Raw genomic sequence first — 23159 nt, 5'->3', positions numbered from 1 at the left:
ATTTTATGTAAAGAGACTTGAGCATCTCCCAGTTTTTGTATCCATGGATATCCTAGATCCAGTTCTTTGTGGGATACCACGGGATGATTTTATATTGCTTTAGTTTTCATTCTGCTTAATTGCTTAAAAAGTTAGCAAAGTTATTGTTGTTTGTGCATTGTTTAAAATCAAGAATATTTCACTTAAAGACTTTGTCATTCTGATTTTTTCTAAATATTCCTTTTCTCTCTTACTCTTCAGAGGAAGTATCACTCTGCAAAAGAAGCCTATGAACAACTCTTGAAGACAGAAAACCTTCCTGCACAAGTTAAAGCAACTGTATTGCAACAGTTAGGTACATAAAAACTTATTTTTTATTACCCTTTACGTTAATTTAAAGATGTTCTTTTGCCTTAGGGAGGAGTTTTTATCCTTCTGCTTAGAAGTTCATTCACTAAAATCTTATATTTTAGGATTAAATGTGTCATGTATTATGTTGTGATGAATTTAATGAGTACCTTAATTATTTCTTTTATAAATGTGTTGTTGTTTTTTCTTCTTTTTTCCAGTATTATTATGTTTTTACCTGCATTACATCCAAATGTAATGCAGCTGGTTCTTTTATTTCTCCATATTATCTTTTAATATTGGACCAGGGAAGGTTGAGGTTTAAGTACCTCTGTATGCTTGGCTTTTATGAAGCTATTTTAATTAAGACAATTTATACAGCTTAGTAAGTACTGAACTCCCTTTAATAATTTCGTTGATAATAGAATTGATAGGAACATTTCATCTATGTATTAGAGAATATCTCATTCTGTATTTCCTTGAAGAGAGTTCTTTTTTTTTTTTTTGAAGAGAGTTCTTACATTCTTATAATTAAAATGAAGACATCAAGTGTTTGAAAGTAATATGAAATAAAATATTGTAAGTTTAAAAATAATGAGGATTCTCTCCAGTAGTTATTTAAATAAGGCTCATCTGTATTGTCTGTGACATTTGATATTTGGTTTGTGGTTTGTTTGGTTTTATTTTCACTGTTTATATTTGGTCTGAACAAATTTCTGTTTTAATAAAGCTTGGAGTAATATGAATGCTTTTGTATGTTACTATTTTTTATATAATTTCAGTATCAAAAAGGATAATTTTGCTTAGATAATATATTTGCAAAGAAAATTTTGTACACTTCAGTTGAGACAAAACTGAAACACTTCTGTTTATTATATATTGTCCCATGATGTAATCTTTCAATTGTCTGTGTAGCTATGGTTTTAAATCCAGTTACTAAGTTAGCATTTGTGGTACATACTCTGTACCATTCTCACCGCTCTTTCAACTTACTTTTCACTGTGCTTTTCCATACAGTCTTGAAGTTTGTTGTTGTTTTGTTTAGTTGTTCCATCAAATACTGTCATGGTTAGAATGTTCTTGTAAGTAATCAATGTTAGTAAGGTGCTGGGCCTTTTGTAAGGTTTCAGAAGTTGAAATTAAAGAATTTATCTTTCATTATATAACCTTGCATTTATTCTTTGGTAATAAAGATAGGATGAATAGATCATTCTTAAAATTCTTTTGGTATATTGTGACTTTCAAAGGAAAAGTAAATGTATCATCTTTAACTGCATCATCTCTGAATTTTTTTCAAAACTAAATTTAGAGAAGGAGAATTTCTGACAAATAAACTCTTGCAAACCTAGTGCCCCACATCACTTATTTATTTTCTGTGTATGATACAGATTATCTTACACCTATATTCAGTGGTTTCCAGTTTGGGTAAAGATTATTTTAATTTGTTTCCTATGCGGTATTTTTAATGCTAAAATAGTAGTTGAATGATGGGTAAATACTTGTAACTTTTTTGTTCTTGTTATAGGTTGGATGCATCATACTATGGATCTAGCAGGAGACAAAACCACAAAGGAAAGCTATGCTATTCAATATCTCCAAAAATCACTGGAGGCAGATCCTAATTCTGGCCAATCTTGGTATTTCCTTGGAAGGTGAGACTGGACACTTAGACTGCCTGGAGTTAATACACTGTTTTAGTTTATGTGATGTAGTCTGGTAAGAGACATTTTTTGTCTTTAATATAATAAAGATTCCTGGGAGGTGAAGCTGGAAACTATGAATTTGATTACTCTAATTGAGTTATTCTTATTTTGCTTATTAAATTTTGTTTTTATATTATCTTAATTGGAATTAAATTTTTAGTTCTTAAACAATCTTAGTTTTTATCAAATAGCAGTCACCAGTAGTTTTTAATTCAGTGTGAAAGTTTTGCCTCTAATTTCTCACATTTTTTTCATGTTTATTTAACATAACAGAAAATTCTTTTACTTTTAAGCAGACTTTTTTTACCATATGAGTTTTACATTTAAGAACTATTTTTTCTACCTAGATTTCTGTTCAATCAAGAATGAGATTTGTAGCATATTATATCAAAGCACTGTGGGTGTTTGTAGTGCCAGAGGTTCATGTTATTGTAGTTACTGTTGTAAAGACATAGACTGAAACATACTCTTGAAAGTACAAGTTTTGCACAAGTGTGGTACTTTTCCATCTCTGAGTGAGGATAGCCATATTAACAGAGGTTTTCCTTAGTGAATCAGGATTTAAAGCATGGAAGTGCTTTTTATATTTTAACCTTTTAGGGATAAAATTTTCCAAATGAACAGAACACTTTCTTGACTTCTCACATAGAAGATGTTAACCTGTTTTAGGTTCAGGATTATTGTTTTAGGTATTAATTAGCTTTAATTTATTTAAAAAAATTTTTTAAATTTTACTTTTCCTACCTTCTTCCATATATTCTTTCTAATCTGCTTTGTTGCTTGGGGGGAAACAAACAAGTTTGTGAAAATTGTATTTTAAAACTTTTAAAAGTTCTGCATGAAGACCTTTGGTGTTACTAAAAGATTGTAATTTGATGACAGTAATTCTTCTGAGATATTTGTACATTATCTCTGTGTTTAGTACTGTGTTGAAAATTGAGCTCACTGGGATATATACATAGGAGTGAAAAGGGGTTGGGTAATACATTTATACTACCATTAGCTCCTGACTGTAATAATGGCTTCCCAGAATTGTATAATGTTAGATTTGGGTTGGAGCAGGGAGCAACTTAGTTTATTGTCTCATTTTGAGGCAGGAATGTAGATTTCTCATAGGCAGATAGGATCAGGGCATTTGGAGAACAAGAGTGGGGTGGGTCATCATGCTAACCTGAAAAGAGACAGTGAGTCTGAAAGACATCCTGTGAGTTGATGCTCCCTGCCAGGGTTAACAACAGTGAACTCAGACAGAATACTTGTTTCTGTTGCTTACAGCTTCAACCATAGCAGCCCTTCTTTAGTTGCCCTTGCTTTTTCCTCTAGTGACAGACTAACACAAGCAGACTCCTACCTGAAATGCTTCCTCTTTTCTGCAGATATATCAAACCACAGTGTTGGACATATCTTCTTAATTCTGTAAGAAGGGATTAAAATTATACACTCCTGATTATCTTCATAAGTCCAAATCAGTGGATTTGATTGATTCATACCAGCATTCTCATTAGCATCATCCCTCTTTAATGCCCTCTGCAGAAGTCGTATATAAATCCTTAAAAACTCCATGCAAAGAACATCTAACAGTACTCCCCCTAGTAGTCCCTGCCATTCTCTAAGAGTCTCCTCTTTTCTGCTTGAAATAAAACTTATTACTCTCTGCTTGTCTGTGGATTTCATTCCTTAAATTCATGAGGCCAAGTACCCAACTACCTAGATCCACTGTTACAATTTCATAGTTGTGGGAAAACAATCTAGAGGAATAATTGTTTTCCCTAAAGTTACATAGTAATTGGTTTCAGAGAAGGAGCATAGGTTCAACCTTGTTTTTGTTGTTGTTTTAATTACTCAAAAGACTACCTTAATGGAATCTAGACAAGCTGTATTACAGGAAAAATGGTTTGTCAGTAGACTCAGACATCTGTGCTTGGGCTTGTCAGTTTCAAATAAAGCCCAAATACAGAAGCTTTTGTTCAGGCATGAAAAATAGAATTGGTGCCAGACACAGTGGCACATCCTTGTGAACCCAGACAGTTGGGAGCCTGAGGCAGAAGGATGACAAGTTCAAAGCCATCCTCAGCAAATTTGTGAGACCCCAAATAACTCAAATAAAAGAGGCTGGTGATGTGACTCAGTGGGCAATTGCCTTTGGTATAACCCCGCCTCAAAAATAAAAAAAGGAGGGCTAGGGATGTAGAGTACTTGCCTCACAAGCACAAGGCCCTGGGTTCAAATCCCCAGCACCACAAAAAAATAATAAATAAATAAATAAAGGAATAGAATTGCAGTGTAGGATACACATGCACAGACTCGGGTAGCAGTATGTACGGAGAACAAAGGAAAGGCTGGAGTTTTATTGAGAGAAAGAAATATATACAAGGAATTGTGAAAAGAAAATTTATTGTCACTTTCAGCATTTGAGGGAACTGACAAGTTCTGATTACCAAGTGTCAGAAATAACTGTATAAAACTAGTCTTAAGGTCAGAATTCTACCATGGCTTGCAGAGTGTTACTGCTTTAAACATAGGGTAATTTGTTTTGTTCTGTGAGATGATTCCTGGAGGAACCTTCTGTAACTCGTTTTCCTTTCTCTTGGCCCATCAACTCCATGTTAGTGGAGTGTAATAGGTATGATTCCATTTGCATAAATAAATTTTCACAGGTATACTGCTTCAATTTTCTCTTTTTAGGAATGGACTGTGAAATTTTGCTTATTTCTTATGGTATTTATGAAGAGTTGTCTGATAATCTGAAGTTCAGTTCATTTTAAGAAAAAAATATGTCTTATTCTTTCTTAACATTCACATTCTTTCTGGTTTCTGATTGTTTACATTGTTGCTTTCTTCTGAAATTTTCCCATTCTCCATGTCCTTCTACACAGGTTGTAAGTACTCTCTGAAATGCCTTCTTTTGCTCATTTTCTGGCACCACTTATGTTTTCCAACTCCTACAGATTAGCCATTTTTAAGGCTTTTTTATATCCCTCTTTTGTATACATCCTATGTTCTTTAGTCTTATGTGAGTGAATTCCAAATTAAGGTCTCTAAATTTAAAGATCTCTTAAACTTCAATACTACATCTCACTCTTTTTAGTACACATATCCAAAGTCTGTACTTTGACATGTTTTAAAACTTTTTCATAATGTTCTTTCTCAAACTAATTATTTGTGTTTTTTTAAAATTGTGTTTTTAGTTTTAGATGGACACAATACCTTATTTAGATATTAATTTTATTTATACGTGGTGCTGAGGATCAAACCCAGTGCCTCACATGTGCTAGGCAAGTCCTTTACCATTGAGCTATAGCCCCAGCCACTAGTTACTGGATTTTATCACAGAAATTCTGCTGATTTTTAGGGGCTGGGGAGATAACTCAGTCAGTAGAGTGCTTGCCTTGTAAGCACAAGGCCCTGGGTTCAATCCCCAGCACCCCCCCCCCCCAAAAAAAAAAAAAAAAAAAAAAGAAATTCTGCTGATTTTTAGCTAAACTATGTTTAAAAAGAGATTTATTATCCTACTTGAATCATTGTTTTTAAAAACCAATGATTAGGGTTATTCTTTTCCCACTTTTTCTTATTTGCCCCTTCATTAATTTGCCTATACTCTGGGACAGTGTATATTCACCTTCTGTCATTTCAAATTTATGTCCGTAGAGACTGTTGAGTCTACACATTGTGAGTATATTAATTTTTCTTTACTTTTCTCATGCTACTTGCCTGTAAAGAAAAATCACAGAATAGGTTAAAATTTTCCATTTTAGTCTAATTTTTGCACATGTGAGATGCCTTCTATATGAAATGTCTTTAAACTAATATGAAATTGTCTGCTTATATTTTCCTCTTTAATTTGTGCTTCCCAGGCATTTGGCATATGCAAATTAGAAAGATTTCAATGAGTAAGTACAGCAGTCAACATAGGGTGCTTGTTTCATTAAAGATAATAAAACACGTGTTGTTTTATATCTTCATTGTCATCATAAGTGAAATCATACAGATAGTTTCTTGAAGAACACCCATGTGTGCAGACACCTTTATACATACTTGCACACAGGCATGCATATATGCACACATGATGAGGTTGTGGGTGAGGGGAAATATTCCTACACTGTAAAAATATAGAGTTATAGAGTCATGTGTTGAAAATGTACATTAATTTTCCTTTCCTAACGAATAATTCAAAATGACAAGGAATGATTGCTCTATTATCAGTTGGGGAAGGAAAATTAAATTCAGCATAGAAATCATTACCAACAGATTGTGGGTTTTTTCTTTGTTTTTCACTCTCTACTCTTTGATGCAAGAAACCTGAATTTAAACTATGTAATTTGGTTCTGTGTGTTTAACACTCAGTATCAAAGCATTGAAGAAATTTAGAGACTAATAGTTTTAGTAGAGCTAGTTCATTAATATAACATGCACTAGTATTTATTAAGCAGTTCCTAGTATTACAAAACATTATAATATAATGGAGATTAAAATTATGTATGTCTATATACCTGTAATCTCTTTCTTTCTCATACACACATGCACACACACACACATTCCTTGTTTACTCCTTCTTCCTTCTTAAATATACAGTCTCCCATTTTATGTTATCTGTTAATGGACTTTTGTTTATTCATGGGTATATTTTCTCCTTTTAGGTGTTATTCAAGTATTGGGAAAGTCCAGGATGCCTTTATATCCTATAGGCAATCTATTGATAAATCAGAAGCAAGTGCAGATACCTGGTGTTCAATAGGGTAAGACTGTATAAAATAATTTTTGTGTATTTGTATTTTATTATTCATATTCATATTAAACATTCATGTTTGTTATTTATCATTATATGTAAAAATAATAGTATCTTAATCAATGCCCAACATCCTTGAAAGATGTATAGTTATATTATAAAACTAATCAGTTTTGAAAACTCATTATTTCTGTTTCCAGTGTGCTCTATCAACAGCAAAACCAGCCTATGGATGCTTTGCAGGCCTATATTTGTGCTGTACAATTGGACCATGGGCATGCAGCTGCTTGGATGGACCTAGGCACTCTCTATGAATCCTGCAACCAGCCTCAGGATGCCATTAAATGCTACTTAAATGCAACTAGAAGCAAAACTTGTAGTAGTACTTCTACACTTGCAGCACGAATTAAGTTTTTACAGGTAAAAATTTAAAATAACGTATTTTAAAAGACACACATCCCCCCTTATGATAAGTAGCAGGAAATTTTGTCTGTGTTTTTATGCCAACTTGTTTCCATACTTACAGTATTTCGTTAGGTTACTTCCCTTGTCATTTGAAGCACAATATGTGGTATTCAAAATATATGCTTTTGCACATGTTCTTTGTTGATGCATATTAATTTATGTGCTCTGCATTAATATGCATGAACATTTTCAGTGTGCTATCTTCATTTTTAAGTTGTCATAGCATTTTAGAGAAAAGAACACAGACATTATTTTTCACATTTGAAATTTTCTAAGAAGTACCTGTGAGAACTCTGAAAATTAGAGCATAGCTTTGCTCTGATCCTCCCAAGTATATCCTAGTTGCCCTCTTTATACTTAACATCTATCTACAATCCCAAATTGAGACTATATTTCTATAAAAAGTAACTACTTATAGCACTGAGGAAGATTTAGTGGACTTGCTCTTACTCAAATAGGCTTGTGTTAAATTTGCTTTTTACATAATTTTTCCTAGGCTCAGTTGTGTAACCTTCCACAAGGTAGTCTACAGAATAAAACTAAATTACTTCCTAGTATTGAGGAGGCATGGAGCCTACCAATCCCCGCAGAGCTTACCTCCAGGCAGGGTGCCATGAACTCAGCACAGCAGGTGAGAAGTTGGGTTATCTTCTGTAGGTGCCCAGCTTTAAGGGTTCTTTCCAATCTATAGTAATCAAACCTTTTTTAATGAATGTAGGATTGACTTTTTAAATGTAAAAAATCCCTTTAACTATAAAAAGTCCTTTTTAATTTAATTTCAAAGGGATTTTAGGTCAAAAATAAAACTCCCTCTGATGGGAAGGAACTTGGGGTATCAGTTAAAAATCTTTTTATGTTCTCATGACTTGAAAGGGATTTCTTAAGTAACTATGCTACATTGGATTATTGAATTAAAATCTTTTTTTCCAAAAGCTGAGTCCATTGAACACTTGATTTTGATTTTCAGTATTTAAATTAGTGATGTCCACATAACTTTTAAAAGTACACAGCTTATAATATTTATAATTTGAAGGAATGAATTAAGAATGTGCAGACCTTATTTTTGTCTTACTTCTGTGAACCTTATAAAGCTTGTGGTCCAAATACTGAACCTCTTTAGACCTCAGTCAAACACTATTTCACAGCAATCCTTGTCAGTACACTTGATTATTTCTAGTCAAGTAGAAGGCCTGCCCAATCCTGCCAAGAGAAAAAGAACACTTAGTCCAGCGAAGCTATAGCAAGCACATAGTTATGTATTGGGTCTCTTCATATATATGTCTCCAGAAAAAAGTGGTCAAACTGTTTCAGTTCATCCAGTACAGCAACAAGTTCATTCATGGTGTTTGACACTACAGAAACTACAGGTATGAAATATTCTTTTAACATTTTTTTTCTATGTATGTATATACATACACAGATACAACACATATTTATGAGATAAAGAAAAATCTCAATAAAAAATGAAGCCCCAGCTCTTCTGAAATTGTACCTGTCATATATTTTTAAACTTGTGGACATCAGGGATTAAAGTATTTCTATCCCATAATCTCTACATCATATTGTATGCAGAAAGAAGGGATAAGTTTATGTTCATCAGTCATTTCATTCATTTCATTGCTTTTATCATTTTAACAGTTTTTTACCATGCCTCTGTTCTGATATTGAAATAAATTGAAATGTGGTTATAGTGGACAGTCTTTCTAGCTCTTTGAGAAATGATTTAGGTGTTAGCCTTTCACCTAAATCTGTACGTTTACAAAGTGGTGCCTTTTAGACTATTTAAAACCTAATTTCTATATGTATATGAATGAATATTTCAATTCTTAGTCATTTGTGTCTCACTAGTCATAGCTATTACTATAGGAATTTAACCAAATATTCCTAAAATCAATTTTTCTCAGAATGGTTCTGATAACTGGAATAGTGGCCAAACTATTTCACTTCATCCAGTACAGCAACAAACTCATTCATGGGGTTTGACACCACAGAAATTACAGGTATGAAATATTTTTTTCTGTTTTAAAGTAGAAGTAATTTAGGATTCAGTCAATTTTAAGTTATTATTTACATTTTTCAAAGTTATAGAAATCATAATCAGTTTTGGTGGTTGGGGCAAAAGAGTAGAAATATTAGATAGTGTGAAAGCTCTTTTGTTCTCTCTATCCTTCAGCCACCAAGTTTTCTTTTCTCACAGACAGGTAATTTTTTTTTTTTTTTTTTTTTTTTTTTAGATAAAATTTGCAAGTACATATATGTCTATCTCATACATTTCCCTTTTTGCATTTTTAAAATAGAAATGCAGAGCTTTACATACACAGATGTTTATCTCTCTCTCTCTCTCTCTCTCTCTCTCTCTTTTTTTTTTTTTTTTTTGGTGCTGGGATTTGAACCCAGGGCCTTGTGCACATGAGGCAAACACTGTACCAGCTGAGCTATATACCCAACCCCTCTTTATTTTTTAAAAAATATACATGGGGGATTTTCCCATGTCTTTATACTGTTTATTTTTTTATGGTGATATAATGTTCCAGTTGAGGCTTCCTGAGGTTTACATTTCATTTAACCAAATCCCTATTATTGTTTTTTTAGGTCATTTCCTGCTATTTTAAGGACACAAAAGTGTTAAAATAGTTTTCTCTCTGAAATTTCATTTACCTTAATATATTTCATTCAAAACTCACAAAATAACTTTCTTCAGATGAATCTTTAGATCTATGCCTTTCTTACACATCTTAAAATTTTCATTTTGGGATTGGTTACTATTGGTTAGAGATTACTGTGTTCTCTTACACACTGTTGGTGAATTTACAGACTTTCCATTGATAAATTGCTATGTAGTATTTTTAGATTAAACTTTGTATTCTTCTAGTTTTTAAATTAAACTTAGATGATATTCTCTTTCCTTTTAGCACTTGGAACAGCTGCGTGCAAATAAAGATAATTTAAATCCAGCTCAGAGACTGATGCTGGAACAGCTGGAAAGTCAGTTTGTCTTAATGGAGCAACGAGTATGTACATTTTTATCATTTCTAAAATATATTAGCACGTGGAATTTTTTTAAATTGAGTGTCATTTTAGAGGATATTAGTGGTCACTGTTAGTTTCTATGTGTATTCAGCGGAATTTAATATCACCTTTAAATACTCAGAAGGAACAGATTTTTGAAGGAAAAAATAGCTTCAAATTAATTTACAACAAACACTTGATAGTTTATTTTATATATATATATATATTTATATATATATATATATATAATGTTTTGCTTGTGTCCTAAGTGCTTATTTTTAATATTAATAATTAACAAACTGAGGTGGTGATGTTTTAATGGTTGTTTGACTTGAAGGATTTGATATAAATGAATTGGAAACTTGAAATCCTCTTTTGTGATGGAAAAAAAGGTCTATTAATTTCTGATTCATAGTCCATAAATTTCAGCTGCTTTTTTTGTCTGTACAAGGAAACTTAAAATTTTTTAATAGTAATTACCTATAAAATCAAGCATAGTTTCTCACTTTTTAAAGTATATGTAGAAAGATGAAATGCTGTGATAAAGTTACAGATGTGTCAATTACACATTTTCAGAATCACACAAGCAGGTTTTCTTTTTTGTTTTTGAAGATGAGACAAACAGGAGTTGCTCAGGTACAAACTACTGGAATTCCTAATGGGCCAATATCTGACTCATCACTGCGTACAAACTCTATCTCTAGCCAGCAACCACATGCAGCTCTGACCAGAGCACCTAGCATCTCTCAGCCTGGAGTTCGCCCTGCTTGTCTTGAAAAGCCTTTGTCCAACGGACCTTTTTCTGCAGGCTATGTTCCGTTCGGCACATCAGAAACTCTAGGGAATACAGACACTATTTTGGTAGGCAATAATTCTATAACAGGAAGTGGAAGTAATGGAAATGTGCCTTACCTGCAGCAAAACACATTCACTCTACCTCATAACTGCACAAACCTGACCAGCATCACAGGAGAGCCATGGAGAAAACAACTGTCTAACTCTGCTCAGGTAAAAGAAAGACTAGCTGTTTTGTCAGCTCTTGTACAATAGTTTATCTTTATTTGGCTTGTGTATACATTTTGAGAAGAAGAAATTTAAATTTAAGGAATGGTTTTATCTTTAAGAACTAACTTTAAATAATTCATAATCATATAAGAATTTTTAGTACAGGATTATTATTAAATTTTGACTCAGTCTGTGCACATAAATGTGTTTACTTATCAGTGTATGACTAGCGTACATATATTTATGTTAACTAGTATGGGAAGCAAAGTTGCTAATTAAATCATCAAAACCACATTTTTAAATACAGATAGTATCTGACATCTGATAGTTCATCCCTCAGCTTTCAACTTTGTGGAGGGGGATGAATCGTATGCATTCAAAAGAAACTCTACTTTGCATTTTGAATTGTGATCATTTATGGGTTAGGGATATGTTGTACTGTCTCTTAAGATACTGGATAGAGGCAAAACTTACAGCCAGCTCTTAGACAGCCATGTGATCCTGAGGGTAAAGATCTGTTATTGTACAGTATCCTTCATTATCAGAATTTTAAAAATACATTTTGTGTTTTTGCATCCCATGGTACCTACAAAATCCATGTGTGCATCCTATATTTATGCAGCATTCTTTTTCACTCTTGTTACAACATTCAATAAATTGTGTAAGTTATTCAACATTTTATTTTAATACTGACTTTATGTTAGATAATTTTTCCCTTATGGTAGGCTCAAATAGATGAAGGTGTTATGAGCAGGTTTATAAAGGTTAAGCTAGGCAAAACTATGATGTTTAAAATATAAAGAAAGCGCATCTTATTGGTTCTTACAACACACACAAACGGATTGTGACAATGCATTTGATTCACATTTCTTAGGCAGTGTCTTCTGCAGAGCAAAAGTGTTTGATTTGAATGAAGTGCAGCCTGTCAGATCTTTTGTGTATCATGTTTTTGTTATTCTACTAAAAACAAATCCGTGTTATACAGATTTTCTCCTGTTTTATATTTCAGGAATTTTTTTTTTTTTTTTTAGTTTCGTGTTAGAGCCATGATCCATTTTCATTTGCTTTTTTGAGAAGAATGGAAGTTCTATCTAAAGATTCTTTTTTGTCTGCCTCCTTTGGTTGCTTTATTGAATTTTGTTTGTTTTTCTGTCTTTTTCTCGTTTTTGTACCTCAGCATCTAGTTTTTCCAGCATTATTGCAAAAAAAAGATTTTCTTTCATTGAATTCTCTTTTGCTTTTTTGCCCAAGATCTGTTGATTCTATATATGGGTCTTTTTCTGAACTAGCATATTTGTCTGTTCTTTTCATCAACATCACTTTGTCTTGTTTACAGTTACCTTATAAAGAACACCAGGAAATCAGCTGGTGTCAGTCCTCTGTCCCTATTCTCTTTTAAAATAGTGTTGACTGTTCTGATTCTTTTGTCTTTGCATGTTTTATATGGGATTTTTGCATCTAATATTCATGAGAGATATTTGCTTGTGACTTTCCTTTCTTGCCCTGTCTTTGGTTTTGGTATTGGGGCATACATTGAGTAAATGCTCATTATTTTCTATTTGAACAGGATATTATTGATTTCTATAATTAATATTTTTACTAGAATATAATTTGATTCAGATTGTGTCATTTTCATTATGTGAATTTTGTCAGGTTATACATGTAAGTTATTGCATCTGCTTTCAGCTAATTCGTCAGTCTTGAGTATAGAGTTGCTCATAATATTTCTCTATGATCCTTTAAATGTTCATAGATTAATAGTGATGGACCTGCTTCCAGTTCTGATATTAGTGGTTTGTCTTCTTCCTGTTTTGTTTTTTGCATGACGATAGACCAGCAGATTTTACTAATCTTTTCAAAGAACTAATTTTTGGTTTCACTGATTTTTCCTTACCATTTTCCCATATTTTTAAAATTGATTTCCATTGCAGTTATTATTACTTATTTACTTACTTTGGATATAATTAGTTCATCTTCAGTTAGTAGGCTAAGGTCAATATTTTGACTACTGATTTTTATTTCAATGTTTAGTTATTTCAAAAGTATTTTTTTAAAATATTGGCATATATAAAATAAATTAATGTGCTTTTATTATTAAATGTTTGAATCAAATGAATTGTCACAGTTTGTGTGTTGTAAGAACCAATTAAGATGCACTTTATTATTTTAAAAGGTACTGTGTACCTTTTTTAGTAATGACATGTTTATCTTGCTATAGGTTAGATCTTCTGAAATTTCTTCCTCCCATATAACTGTAACTGTATATCCCTCACAGATATTTCCCCAATCCTACATTCCTCTTAAACACCATTCTACTCTGTGTTTCTAGCCTCTGGTAGCTGTCATTCCACTTATACTTCAATAAGAACAACTCTCTAAGATTTCACATATGATTAAAATCATGTGGTATTTACCTTTTGACTTATTTATCATTAATATTCTCAGGTTCATCCATATAATGGAAAATGCAGGGTTTAATCCTGATTTATGGTTGGATAAATAAGTGTACCAATTGGTATGTACATAGCAGATTTTTCTTTAACCATTTATCTGTTGAGGGGCACTTAGATTAATTCCATATCTGGCTTCTTTGAATAGTGCTACAGTGAACATGAGGATACAAATAACTTCATTTCCTTTGGCTGTACCTAGTCTTGGTATATGGTAGGTCTAGTTTTAACTTATTGGGAATTCTCCTGTTTTTGATAATGCCTGTTGTAATTTTCTTTCCCTCCAATTATGTTAAAGGGTTCCCTTTTTTTTGACATCCTCGCCAACACATCTTATATTGCCTTTTTGATAGTTGCCATTTTAACTGGAATGAAGTGATAGCTCCCTGAGACTGATTGGCATTTTACTGATGACTAGAAATATTGAACATTTTTACTTGCCCTTATTGCCCACTTGTGTGTTGTCCTTCAAGAAATAGCTGTACATTTGTTTGCCTTTGTTTTTGAGCAAATGGTTTTTTTCTTACTATTGAGTTATTTGTGTTATTTGTGTATTTTCACTGTTAATACTTCGGTAAATGTATAGTTTGCAAATAATACTGTTCTCTCATTGTTTTGGAAAAGTTGACTCAGAGAATGAGAAGTGTCCACTAAAGGGAGAAAGTGACATGAGACCAAATGCAGAGGCAGGTAGATCTAGGATTGCAAAAGTGCAATGTATTTGGACAGTTGTGTACAGAAGTGTGACTTGGAAAGGAAGAAGATGGATAAATCCTCATTCCCGAAAGAATATGCTAAATTAGACAAAGATGGCCATTGCCAACCAGAATGTACCTGGCTCTTCTCAAAAAGTATCAAGATGTTTTAAATGTCAGTTAAGAAACATGTGAGCGCAAGTGACCAGCACAACGTGCTCAACTATCTTGCAATTCTGTTCATCCTGTAGGGCTTGGGATATGTGCCATGGTCACCTGGTGTGCTTGAAGTCAGCTATGACCAACATGTCGATAGTCATGTCTAGTCAGATCACCACACTCCACTGCTTGAAACTGGTTCTTACAAACTCTTATGCCCCCACTTCTGAAATCTTCCCTGAATCTATTGGTGCTTTTAACATTGTGTCATCAGTGCCCTGAGAGACAATAACCAGAATCCACAGCAGCCATAGAGGTACATGCATGAAAAGAGATGAATAATTTTGTAAATGACAATAGCTACTGCTTTCCTCCAAGAACTCTCTAAGACTCAAACCACAAATTTAGCATCTCTCCCATATATGGAATGGAGTTGGAGAGATAATCATTTTGGGTCTTCATGTATAACATGAGGTATATTCACATCATTTTTCTTGAGGATGCACCCACAACATTCTGTCTTGATAATAACACCTCTCCTCCCCAAGACGCTGTCCTAAGAGAAAAATGTTAGTTTCAAAAGCTGACCCTGTAAGGGAAAACACCAAAATATAGCAAAATACTGCAGCTGTGAAGAGAAAAATAAATGTTTAGCATGACTTACAATGGGAAATCTGCGCCATCCACAAGACAATTAAGGTGCCATAATGTCTATGGCAAGAGCAGCAAGTCAGGGCAGATACCAGCATGACTTGGGTCCATAAGTATTTCCTACTTGCAGAAGCTGAATTTGGAGCCCAATTATCTCCCCACTCAAGGGAATCAGACAGAAGAGGGTAGAACATCTGTGGCTACATTTTCTGGACTTTGGTCTTACTGCATGAGCAGTTAGAACTTCTGTAGAGGGCTTTAGATCTTATCATAGAACAAACAGTATGGCATTTGGTTCTTTATCTTTCTCAGGAAATAACAGTGCTAAGAAAATCGTGCCACATTTATTTTCTAGTTCTCTATCCACCTCATTCAGTCTCTCCCAGATCACTTGTAGCTTCCCCAGCTTCTATATCCTATCAGCTGGGCTAAAGAGAGAGAGAGAAGGAGACCATACTATTATTGGGGGAGCAAGGAAATATTTTGCAGCAAAGCATTTTTTTTGTCAGTGGTATGAAAGATGGGGAGGGACACCTTATCAGGCCCTTCAAAAATGTAGACACTAGTAGCTTGTGTCCATAACACTGTGCACATTTACTGCCCTGGAAAATCCCCTGTATTTTGACCATACCTCCCTCATTGCCATTATGATCTAGTACATAAAGGAACAAGTTCCCTATGCTTGGTGTAATTATAAATGAGCCTAGATGCCAGGTGAGTTGTAAAATTGCTCAATTTTTTTCCCATTTCATTTCAAGTAAAAGCAATGCCATCTTCTCCCATATCTCCAGAGTTTGAACATTTTTGCAGTCTAGCAGTTCTTTTGATGTTTATTCAGGGATTAATAAGGTTTCTTGCATTAGGGGTATGGCTAAAAGAGAGATTAATATGTGCTGCAGCCTTAGCCAGCTGCTACATTTTCTGGACTTTGGTCTTACTGCATGAGCAGTTAGGTAGAAAAGCATAGTTCACAAACTATAGAATCCTCTCCCTCTTCTCTGATTATTTTCATATCTTTCTTTTCTTCACTTTTCTCCTCCCTTGGATTCCAGAGTTTTTGCATATCACTCAGATTATAAAACAGTAACCCTCATTTGTTTTTTCTTGATTTTTTTTTTTCTTCCAACTCTGACAAACTGATACTAAGTATCTTCATGTTAGACACCTTTCTATCACTGTGATAAGATTCCTGACATATATCAACTTAAAGGAGGAATTTTATTTTAGTTCACAGTTTCAAAGGTTCCTGTTATAGTCACCTGGTTCTTGTTTTTGTGCTGTGGTGAAGCAGAACATCATAGTGGAAGTGTGTGACAGAGCAAAGTTTCTCACCTCCTAGTATCTGGGAAACAAGAAAAAGGGAAGAGCACAGAATACCAGTATGCCTACCCTTCCAGGTAATGCCCCAACACGCTCCTTTCTCCAGCTAGACCCACAGGCAGATGACCAAGCCTTTATTTAGCATATGACCTTTGGGAAATATTTCAGATCCACACCAGAATGGTATTATACTTAAAATCTCATTCCTCCACTTTCCCTGTTGAACTGGAAGTTGGAGGAAGGTGAAAAGTCTTAAATCTACTTTTGCTTCTGTGACAGTTTTACCTTGGTACTAACATAAAGAACCCACACACTAGCCTGCCCATCGTGGTGGTATCATGCCACTCTTTTTGATCACAGTGGTCAAGTTCACAAACAAGGAATATCTTCCTGCTTGTTCATATCTTTGTTTCTTTCTTCAGTGCATTACAATTTTTGATGTGCTGTGTTTACTCTTGGATAAATTCATTCTGTGCATTTTGTTATTTTATTTAGAAACTTAGTGGGGTTTTACAGTTTTCTTTCAAGTAGTCACATTAGTGTACAGAAATGGTACTGATCATTTTTGTTGTATATCCCACAAATTCACCAAATTTTTTTTGGTTTCAGCTTTTGGATTTTTAGTGTATAAGAACATGCCATCAACAGGGATGATGTGACTTCGTCCTTTTAATTTAGATGCATTTTATTTCTTTCTCTTGCAAGGAGTTTGTTATATATTTGTGTTTCTATGGTATCAGTTATAACGTATTGTTTTTCTCTCTGCTTTTAGGTAATTGAGGGTTCTGTGTTTCTTGGACTCATCAAGGATTGTTGATTTTGTTCATCTTTTCAAAATGAACTCTTCACTTTTTTGATCTATGTAATTTTTTGTAATCTCTCTTTTTTAAGCTGTATCTTTTTGTTTCCTTCCACTAGTTATGAGTTATGTTTATGCTTTTCATCAAGGACAATTTTAGATTATTTATTTCTTTGTTGGTACATGTGTTTATTGCTAGCACAATCCTAATTTTGCAGAGCTTTTGCTGCTTTCCATAGGTTTCAGTATGTCATATTCCCACTTCCATTGGAAATGGAATTAAGAATCAAGAAAGATTCTTAATTTTCCTTTATAATTTCTTCATTGCTTGTTGGTTTTCCAGGACCTTAAGTTCCATGTTTTCTTAAAGTTTCAGAAGGTCCTCCTGTTACTAATTAGTTTTTATTAGACTGGTCTAAAAAGGTTCTTTTTATTATTACTATAATTATTTTTTTAAAAAAACTTTATTTTGAAATAATTTTATATTCATGAAGAGGTTACAGAGGGAACATACAGGGAGTTCCATGCATCCTTCCCCCATCTCTTGCTTTCAGTATTTTCTGCTTGTTTTGGGAGACAAGTTCTCACATGTAGCCCAGGTTCGCCTCAAACTCCTAGGTTCAAGTGATTCTCCTGCCTTGGCTCCCAAGTATTGAGTACCTGGGACTACAGGCATGTGCCACACCAAACAACCTCTTGCATCTTATATAATTTAGTATCTTTTGATAATATATTGGAAGTAAAAAGGAAACTATATGCTAGTTACATAAAAATTTCTCAGGAAAACAGATTTTCAAAGTTTATATTTTTGTGGAAAGGGGGAAAATGTGACTTAAGGATCTTTTTGAGCTTAGGTCACATAAAAAAGGAGGATTTAAAAATATGAAAATTAAACTAGAAAAATTCTGATGGTTGGTCCCATAAGAAAATTTGGTCTTTGCCTTCTGTATTATGCCTAAGGGACATACTCCTTTATAAGGAACAGAAAAACTTTTCTTGAATGAAAAATATAAAGATTTGACTCCATAATAAAACTCACAGTTATCCTATAAGTATCTTATAAATATTCTGTGAATGCATTTAACAAAGAAAACAGGCAACATCTACCCCCTCCACTACTCTTTTAGCAAGTTTTTCCTTTCCAACTGTATAATTAACACACGAGTTTGTAATTGCCTTATAGACACATACCAGATCCACAAACGCATAGATATATCTCATATTGTATACTAGACTATTTACATATTAATATATTTATATAAATAAATTAGGACTGTGGAGGTTAATATTTCTAGGGAGCAAAGAATTTTTTATTATTACCCAAATGCTTATCACTCATTAAATTTGGATATGTATCTATCAGATACTTCATGTTAAAAGAGAAAAAAAGTCTACGGACTAGGCAGTATTAATTCAGCAGTAAAATGCTGCTTGCCTAGAATGCACAGGCCCTGTGTCAGTCCTAGCACTGCAAAACCAAACACAGCAAAAAAGAAACAAAGACTAGTACTTTAGACTTTCAGCCCTGAGCCTCTCAATTCTTGCTTCTGGGTTTCCCTTCCTTCACAGTATCCATATATGAGCAGAATGAGTGACAGTCAATTGTCCTAAGAGTGCCTTGTTTGGGAATGTATTCATTTACCAAAACGAAAACAAAAAGCAACTTATATGTAGTCCAGACAGAGAATCTATTTAATTTATTTTTCTGGAATTAAACTGTGAGATTTATAATGGTTTTTAAAACCATATAATAATCATGCAGTTAAATGCATTGTGTAGTAGATTAGAAGAATACTATAAGCATCTGAGGGTCTTTCACAGTGGCAGAACCAGGAGTGGTAAAAACAAAATGCCTCTAGACCATTAGAAATGCCAGCAAAAGGAGGAACAATAAGTCTATTTTCTTGCACTCTGTGACAATTTCTGGAGTCTCTGAGCCTACAGCCATTTCCATGTACGATTTTTCTGTTGTATCAATCCCCAGGTGGGATCACTATACTCATGAGTTTCACCTCTGGTAAATTCATACTATGGAGTCCTGTGCGTTGGTATGCAGAACACTCGGGCATGCCAGCCACAGTGCTCATTGCAAACATCTGAGTGCATCCACAAACCCATGCAATGTCTGGGAAATTTGAGGTCCAAGGAAGAACAAATGTCTTCACAAAACCCCTGCTGTTCAGAATAGACCTGTGATTTTCACACACCAGACATCTAAATCCCATTATTTGCTCAACGCCCAAAGAGTCTCTCTACACCTCCATGATCAGAAAAATCCCCAACAGCATCCACTGTGGACACAGGACCTGACTCCACATACCCACTCCTTAACCTCTTTGCCAGGAGCCAAAGAGTAGGAGAGGGGCCACACAGGCAGTCAGCAGGAATACAGAAGCGAGGTCAAGCCTGCTCCATGTATCTATACCCACTCTGTTGCCACTCTGAACTCAAGCACTGTCTCCAACTCCGCCCTCTGCGCCCACTCAGTGTCACTGCTTCTTGCCCTGGGAAAATGGTAGCAGTGGCCGCAGTACAAAAAGGTTCTTGATACAATTTCATTCTATCAAATTCGATAAGACTTGTTTTGTGGTTTACCAGGTAATCTACCCTGAGAGTGTTCTATATGCAGTTGAGAAGATTGTGTATTTTATATCTATTGAATAGGATTTTCAGTAAATACCTCTTTTATTCATTTAGTGTAGAGTCTGGTTTAAATCTGATGTTTCTTTGTTGATTTTCTCTCTGGAAGATCTTCCCATTGATGAAAATGCTCGAAGTCCCCTAAAATTACTTATTGCCGTATACCTGCCCCTCAATCTGTCAACATTTGTTTTATATATTTAGATACTCTGATGCAGTGGCATATTTACAGTTGCTTTGTTGTTGCAGAATTTTTTCCATTTATCACAATATAATAATCTTTGTCTCTTTTAACAGGTTGTCTGAGTTAAATGTTGTTTTCCCTGATTCTGGGTCTTCCATTTTCATGGACTATCATTTTCCATTCCTTCACTTTCACTGAACATGCGCCCATATAGTTGAAGAGAGTCTCTCTTAGGCAGCATGGAGAGATGGTGTTGTTTTTTGATCCATTCACATGGTGTGTTTTAATTAGAGAATTTAAGTTTTTTATATTGAAGGTAAATATTGATAGGTAAGAATTGCCATTTTGTTAATTGTGCAGTGCTTGTTTTGTAGGTCTTATTTCTATGGTTTTTCTTTGTAAGTAATTTTAAATTTACCAATTACAGATTTTGTTTTATGGTAACCTGTGGCTTACAGAAACCCAAGTTTTTGATAAAAAGAAGTTACAGTAAGCTGATAGCAGCTTGCCTTTGATTGCAAAAATTGAAATTCTACATTTTAGTAAAATCTCCCCATTTAAAATTTTTCATCTCACACTTTACATCATTTCATATTATATATTCTTTACAAATTGTTGTTGTTATCTCTTATATTAAACTAGTTTTGTCCTTTTCGTCTTCATTCTAAGGACATAAGTAGTTAATGCATCATCATTATGTTATTCATGAATGCTCAATTTGATCATACTCTTGCTTTTTTTAACCAGTGAGGTATAAACTTCATATGTCTTTGTGTTTCTCATTATTATCCTCTTCTTTTAGAACTCCCTGAAGCAATTTGTATAGGACCCATCTTTCTTATAAAACTTAAATGAACTTCCTTAGCTTTTGATTTTCTGGAAAAGTTTTTTTATCCTTTATTTCTGAAGGACTTTTGGATGAGATCGGTATTCTTAGATACCTTGGTTTTTGTTTATTACAGGCTTAAAATTTTTTTCCAGTAATAATACTAACTTGTATATTAATGAGATTATGAGGTTTCAGTACATAAATATAATGTGTAATGATTGAAATCAGAATCATTACTGTTTTTATCTACTCAGTATTAATCATTCTGTTGGGAACATTCACAATCTTTTCTTCTTGCTAGACTGAAGCATATTGTAAAAAAATTTTTTTAAAGCAATAATCATTCTCCTGTGTTAGATTACTAGAACTAATTCCTTCTGTCTTAATTGAACATTGGTAATCGTAATCCATTTGCTCTTCTACCCTTCAGTCCTGTCGTGACCTCTGTTATTCCCTACTTCTGTGAGATCACCTTTCTTAGATTTCATGAGTAAGACCATGTGGTGTTTATGTTTCAGTGGCAGACTTAGTTCACTGAATGTAGTGTCTTCCTTGTATATCCATATTGCCAGAAATAAAAGGATTTATTTATTTTTATGTCTGCATAACATTCCATTGTTTTCGTATATCACATTTTAAAAATCTATTATCTGCTTATAGTTTCTTAGGTTGATTCCATGTCTTGGCTGTTGTGAATAGTACTGCTGTAAACATTGGAACTGGGGAGATAGAACTGTCTCTTTAGTATATTTATATTCTTTCTTTTGGTATTTTCAGTATTTAGTGGTATTTGTGGATCACTCCTTGGCTGTGTTTTTATTTTTTATTGGTTACTCTTTTCTATCATGGCTGTACTAATTTACATCTGATCCATAGCATATGAGAGTTCTTTTTCTTTCCATTCTCACCAGCATTTGTTTTTAAAATTTTTTTTGTTAATAGCCTTTCTATGTTAGTTGACATTATATTTCCTTGTGGTTTTAATTTATATTTTCATCATGATTAGATATGTTGAACACTTTTTCATCTGCTTCTTAGCCATTCTCTTTGTCAATAAATGTCTTTTCATGTCATACAACCAAAAATGGATTATTTGATTTTTATGTCTCAGTAATTTGAATTCTGCATATGCTGGATATGTTTTAATAACTTACATTTTTTCCTTCCATTTTGCTGGTTGACTTATCAGTTGCCAAAGTTTTATTGTTGTTTGCTTTTTTGGTTGTTTTCATTTGTTGTTGTTGCTTTTAAACTTTCATGTGCTATTACAAAATACCCTTTTGTTTAGTTTTGTTCTTTTTTGGGGGGTGTTTAGGGGTTTGTCACATGATTTCTTTGCTCATACTAATGTCATAGACATGGTTTCTTAAAATTTAATTTTTTTTAAGTTATACATTGACAGTAGGACACATTTGATATACATACATAGAGTGTAACTTCATAGAGTGTGATGTGGAGTTATACTGTTCATATATTCATATGTGAGCATAGAAAGTTATGTCCAATTCATTCTACTCTTTCCCATTCTTCCACTCTTCCCTGTCCTGCCCAGTGAATCTCCATTCTATACTCTGCGCCCCATCGTGAGTCAGCATCCAAATATCACAGAGAACAGTCTCTGATTTTTTAGGATTGGCTTATTTCATTAGCATGATATTCTCTAGTTCCATCCATTTACCATAAACTGCCATAATTTCATTCTTCATTAAGGCTGAGCAATATTCCTTTGTGTGTATATATACCACATTTTCTTTACCCATTCATCTGTTGAAGAACACCTAGGTTAGTTCCATAGTTTGGCTTTGTGAGTTGAGCTGCTATAAATATTGATATGGCTGTGTTACAGTAATACGCAGATTTTAAGTCCTTTGGGTATAAACCAAGGAGTGGGCTAGCTGGGCCAAATGGTGGTTCCATTCCAGGTTTTCTGAGGAATCTCCATATTGCTTTCCAGAGTGGTTGCACCAGTCTGCAGTCTCACCAGCAATACGTGAGTGTACCTTTTCCCCACATCTTCGCCAACTTATTGTTGCTAATAGTCTTCATAATTGCGATTCTGACTAGAGTGAGATGAAATCTCAGTGTAATTCTAATTTGCATTTCTCTAATTGCTAGTGATGTTGAACATTTTTTCATGTATTTGTTGACCAGTCTGTTTCTTCTGTGACGTTCAGTTCCTTTACTCATTTATTGATTG

At 33.8% G+C, this 23159-nt stretch overlaps 1 protein-coding gene across 9 annotated transcripts in view; it reads left to right on the top strand.

The window, feature by feature from the left end:
* The window catches only part of LOC124972020 (lysine-specific demethylase 6A), a 220392-nt gene that overhangs the window by 135016 nt on the left and 62217 nt on the right, over positions 1-23159 (top strand). For 4 of the 9 annotated variants that reach the window (XM_047536093.1, XM_047536094.1, XM_047536092.1 and 1 more), the window contains 8 exons: positions 241-334; positions 1853-1979; positions 6668-6766; positions 6957-7176; positions 7718-7852; positions 9126-9221; positions 10134-10232; positions 10843-11238. In XM_047536093.1, coding sequence (XP_047392049.1) covers positions 241-334; positions 1853-1979; positions 6668-6766; positions 6957-7176; positions 7718-7852; positions 9126-9221; positions 10134-10232; positions 10843-11238 — 1266 coding nt within the window. The remainder of the gene's footprint in view (positions 1-240; positions 335-1852; positions 1980-6667; positions 6767-6956; positions 7177-7717; positions 7853-9125; positions 9222-10133; positions 10233-10842; positions 11239-23159) is intronic. The other 5 variants (XM_047536095.1, XM_047536100.1, XM_047536099.1 and 2 more) reach the window with 3 other exon arrangements.

This window comes from Sciurus carolinensis, chromosome X (assembly GCF_902686445.1).
Source record: "Sciurus carolinensis chromosome X, mSciCar1.2, whole genome shotgun sequence".
NCBI lineage: Eukaryota > Metazoa > Chordata > Mammalia > Rodentia > Sciuridae > Sciurus > Sciurus carolinensis.
Note: the sequence above shows the minus strand (reverse complement) of the source record. Positions and strands in the feature narration are given on the sequence as shown.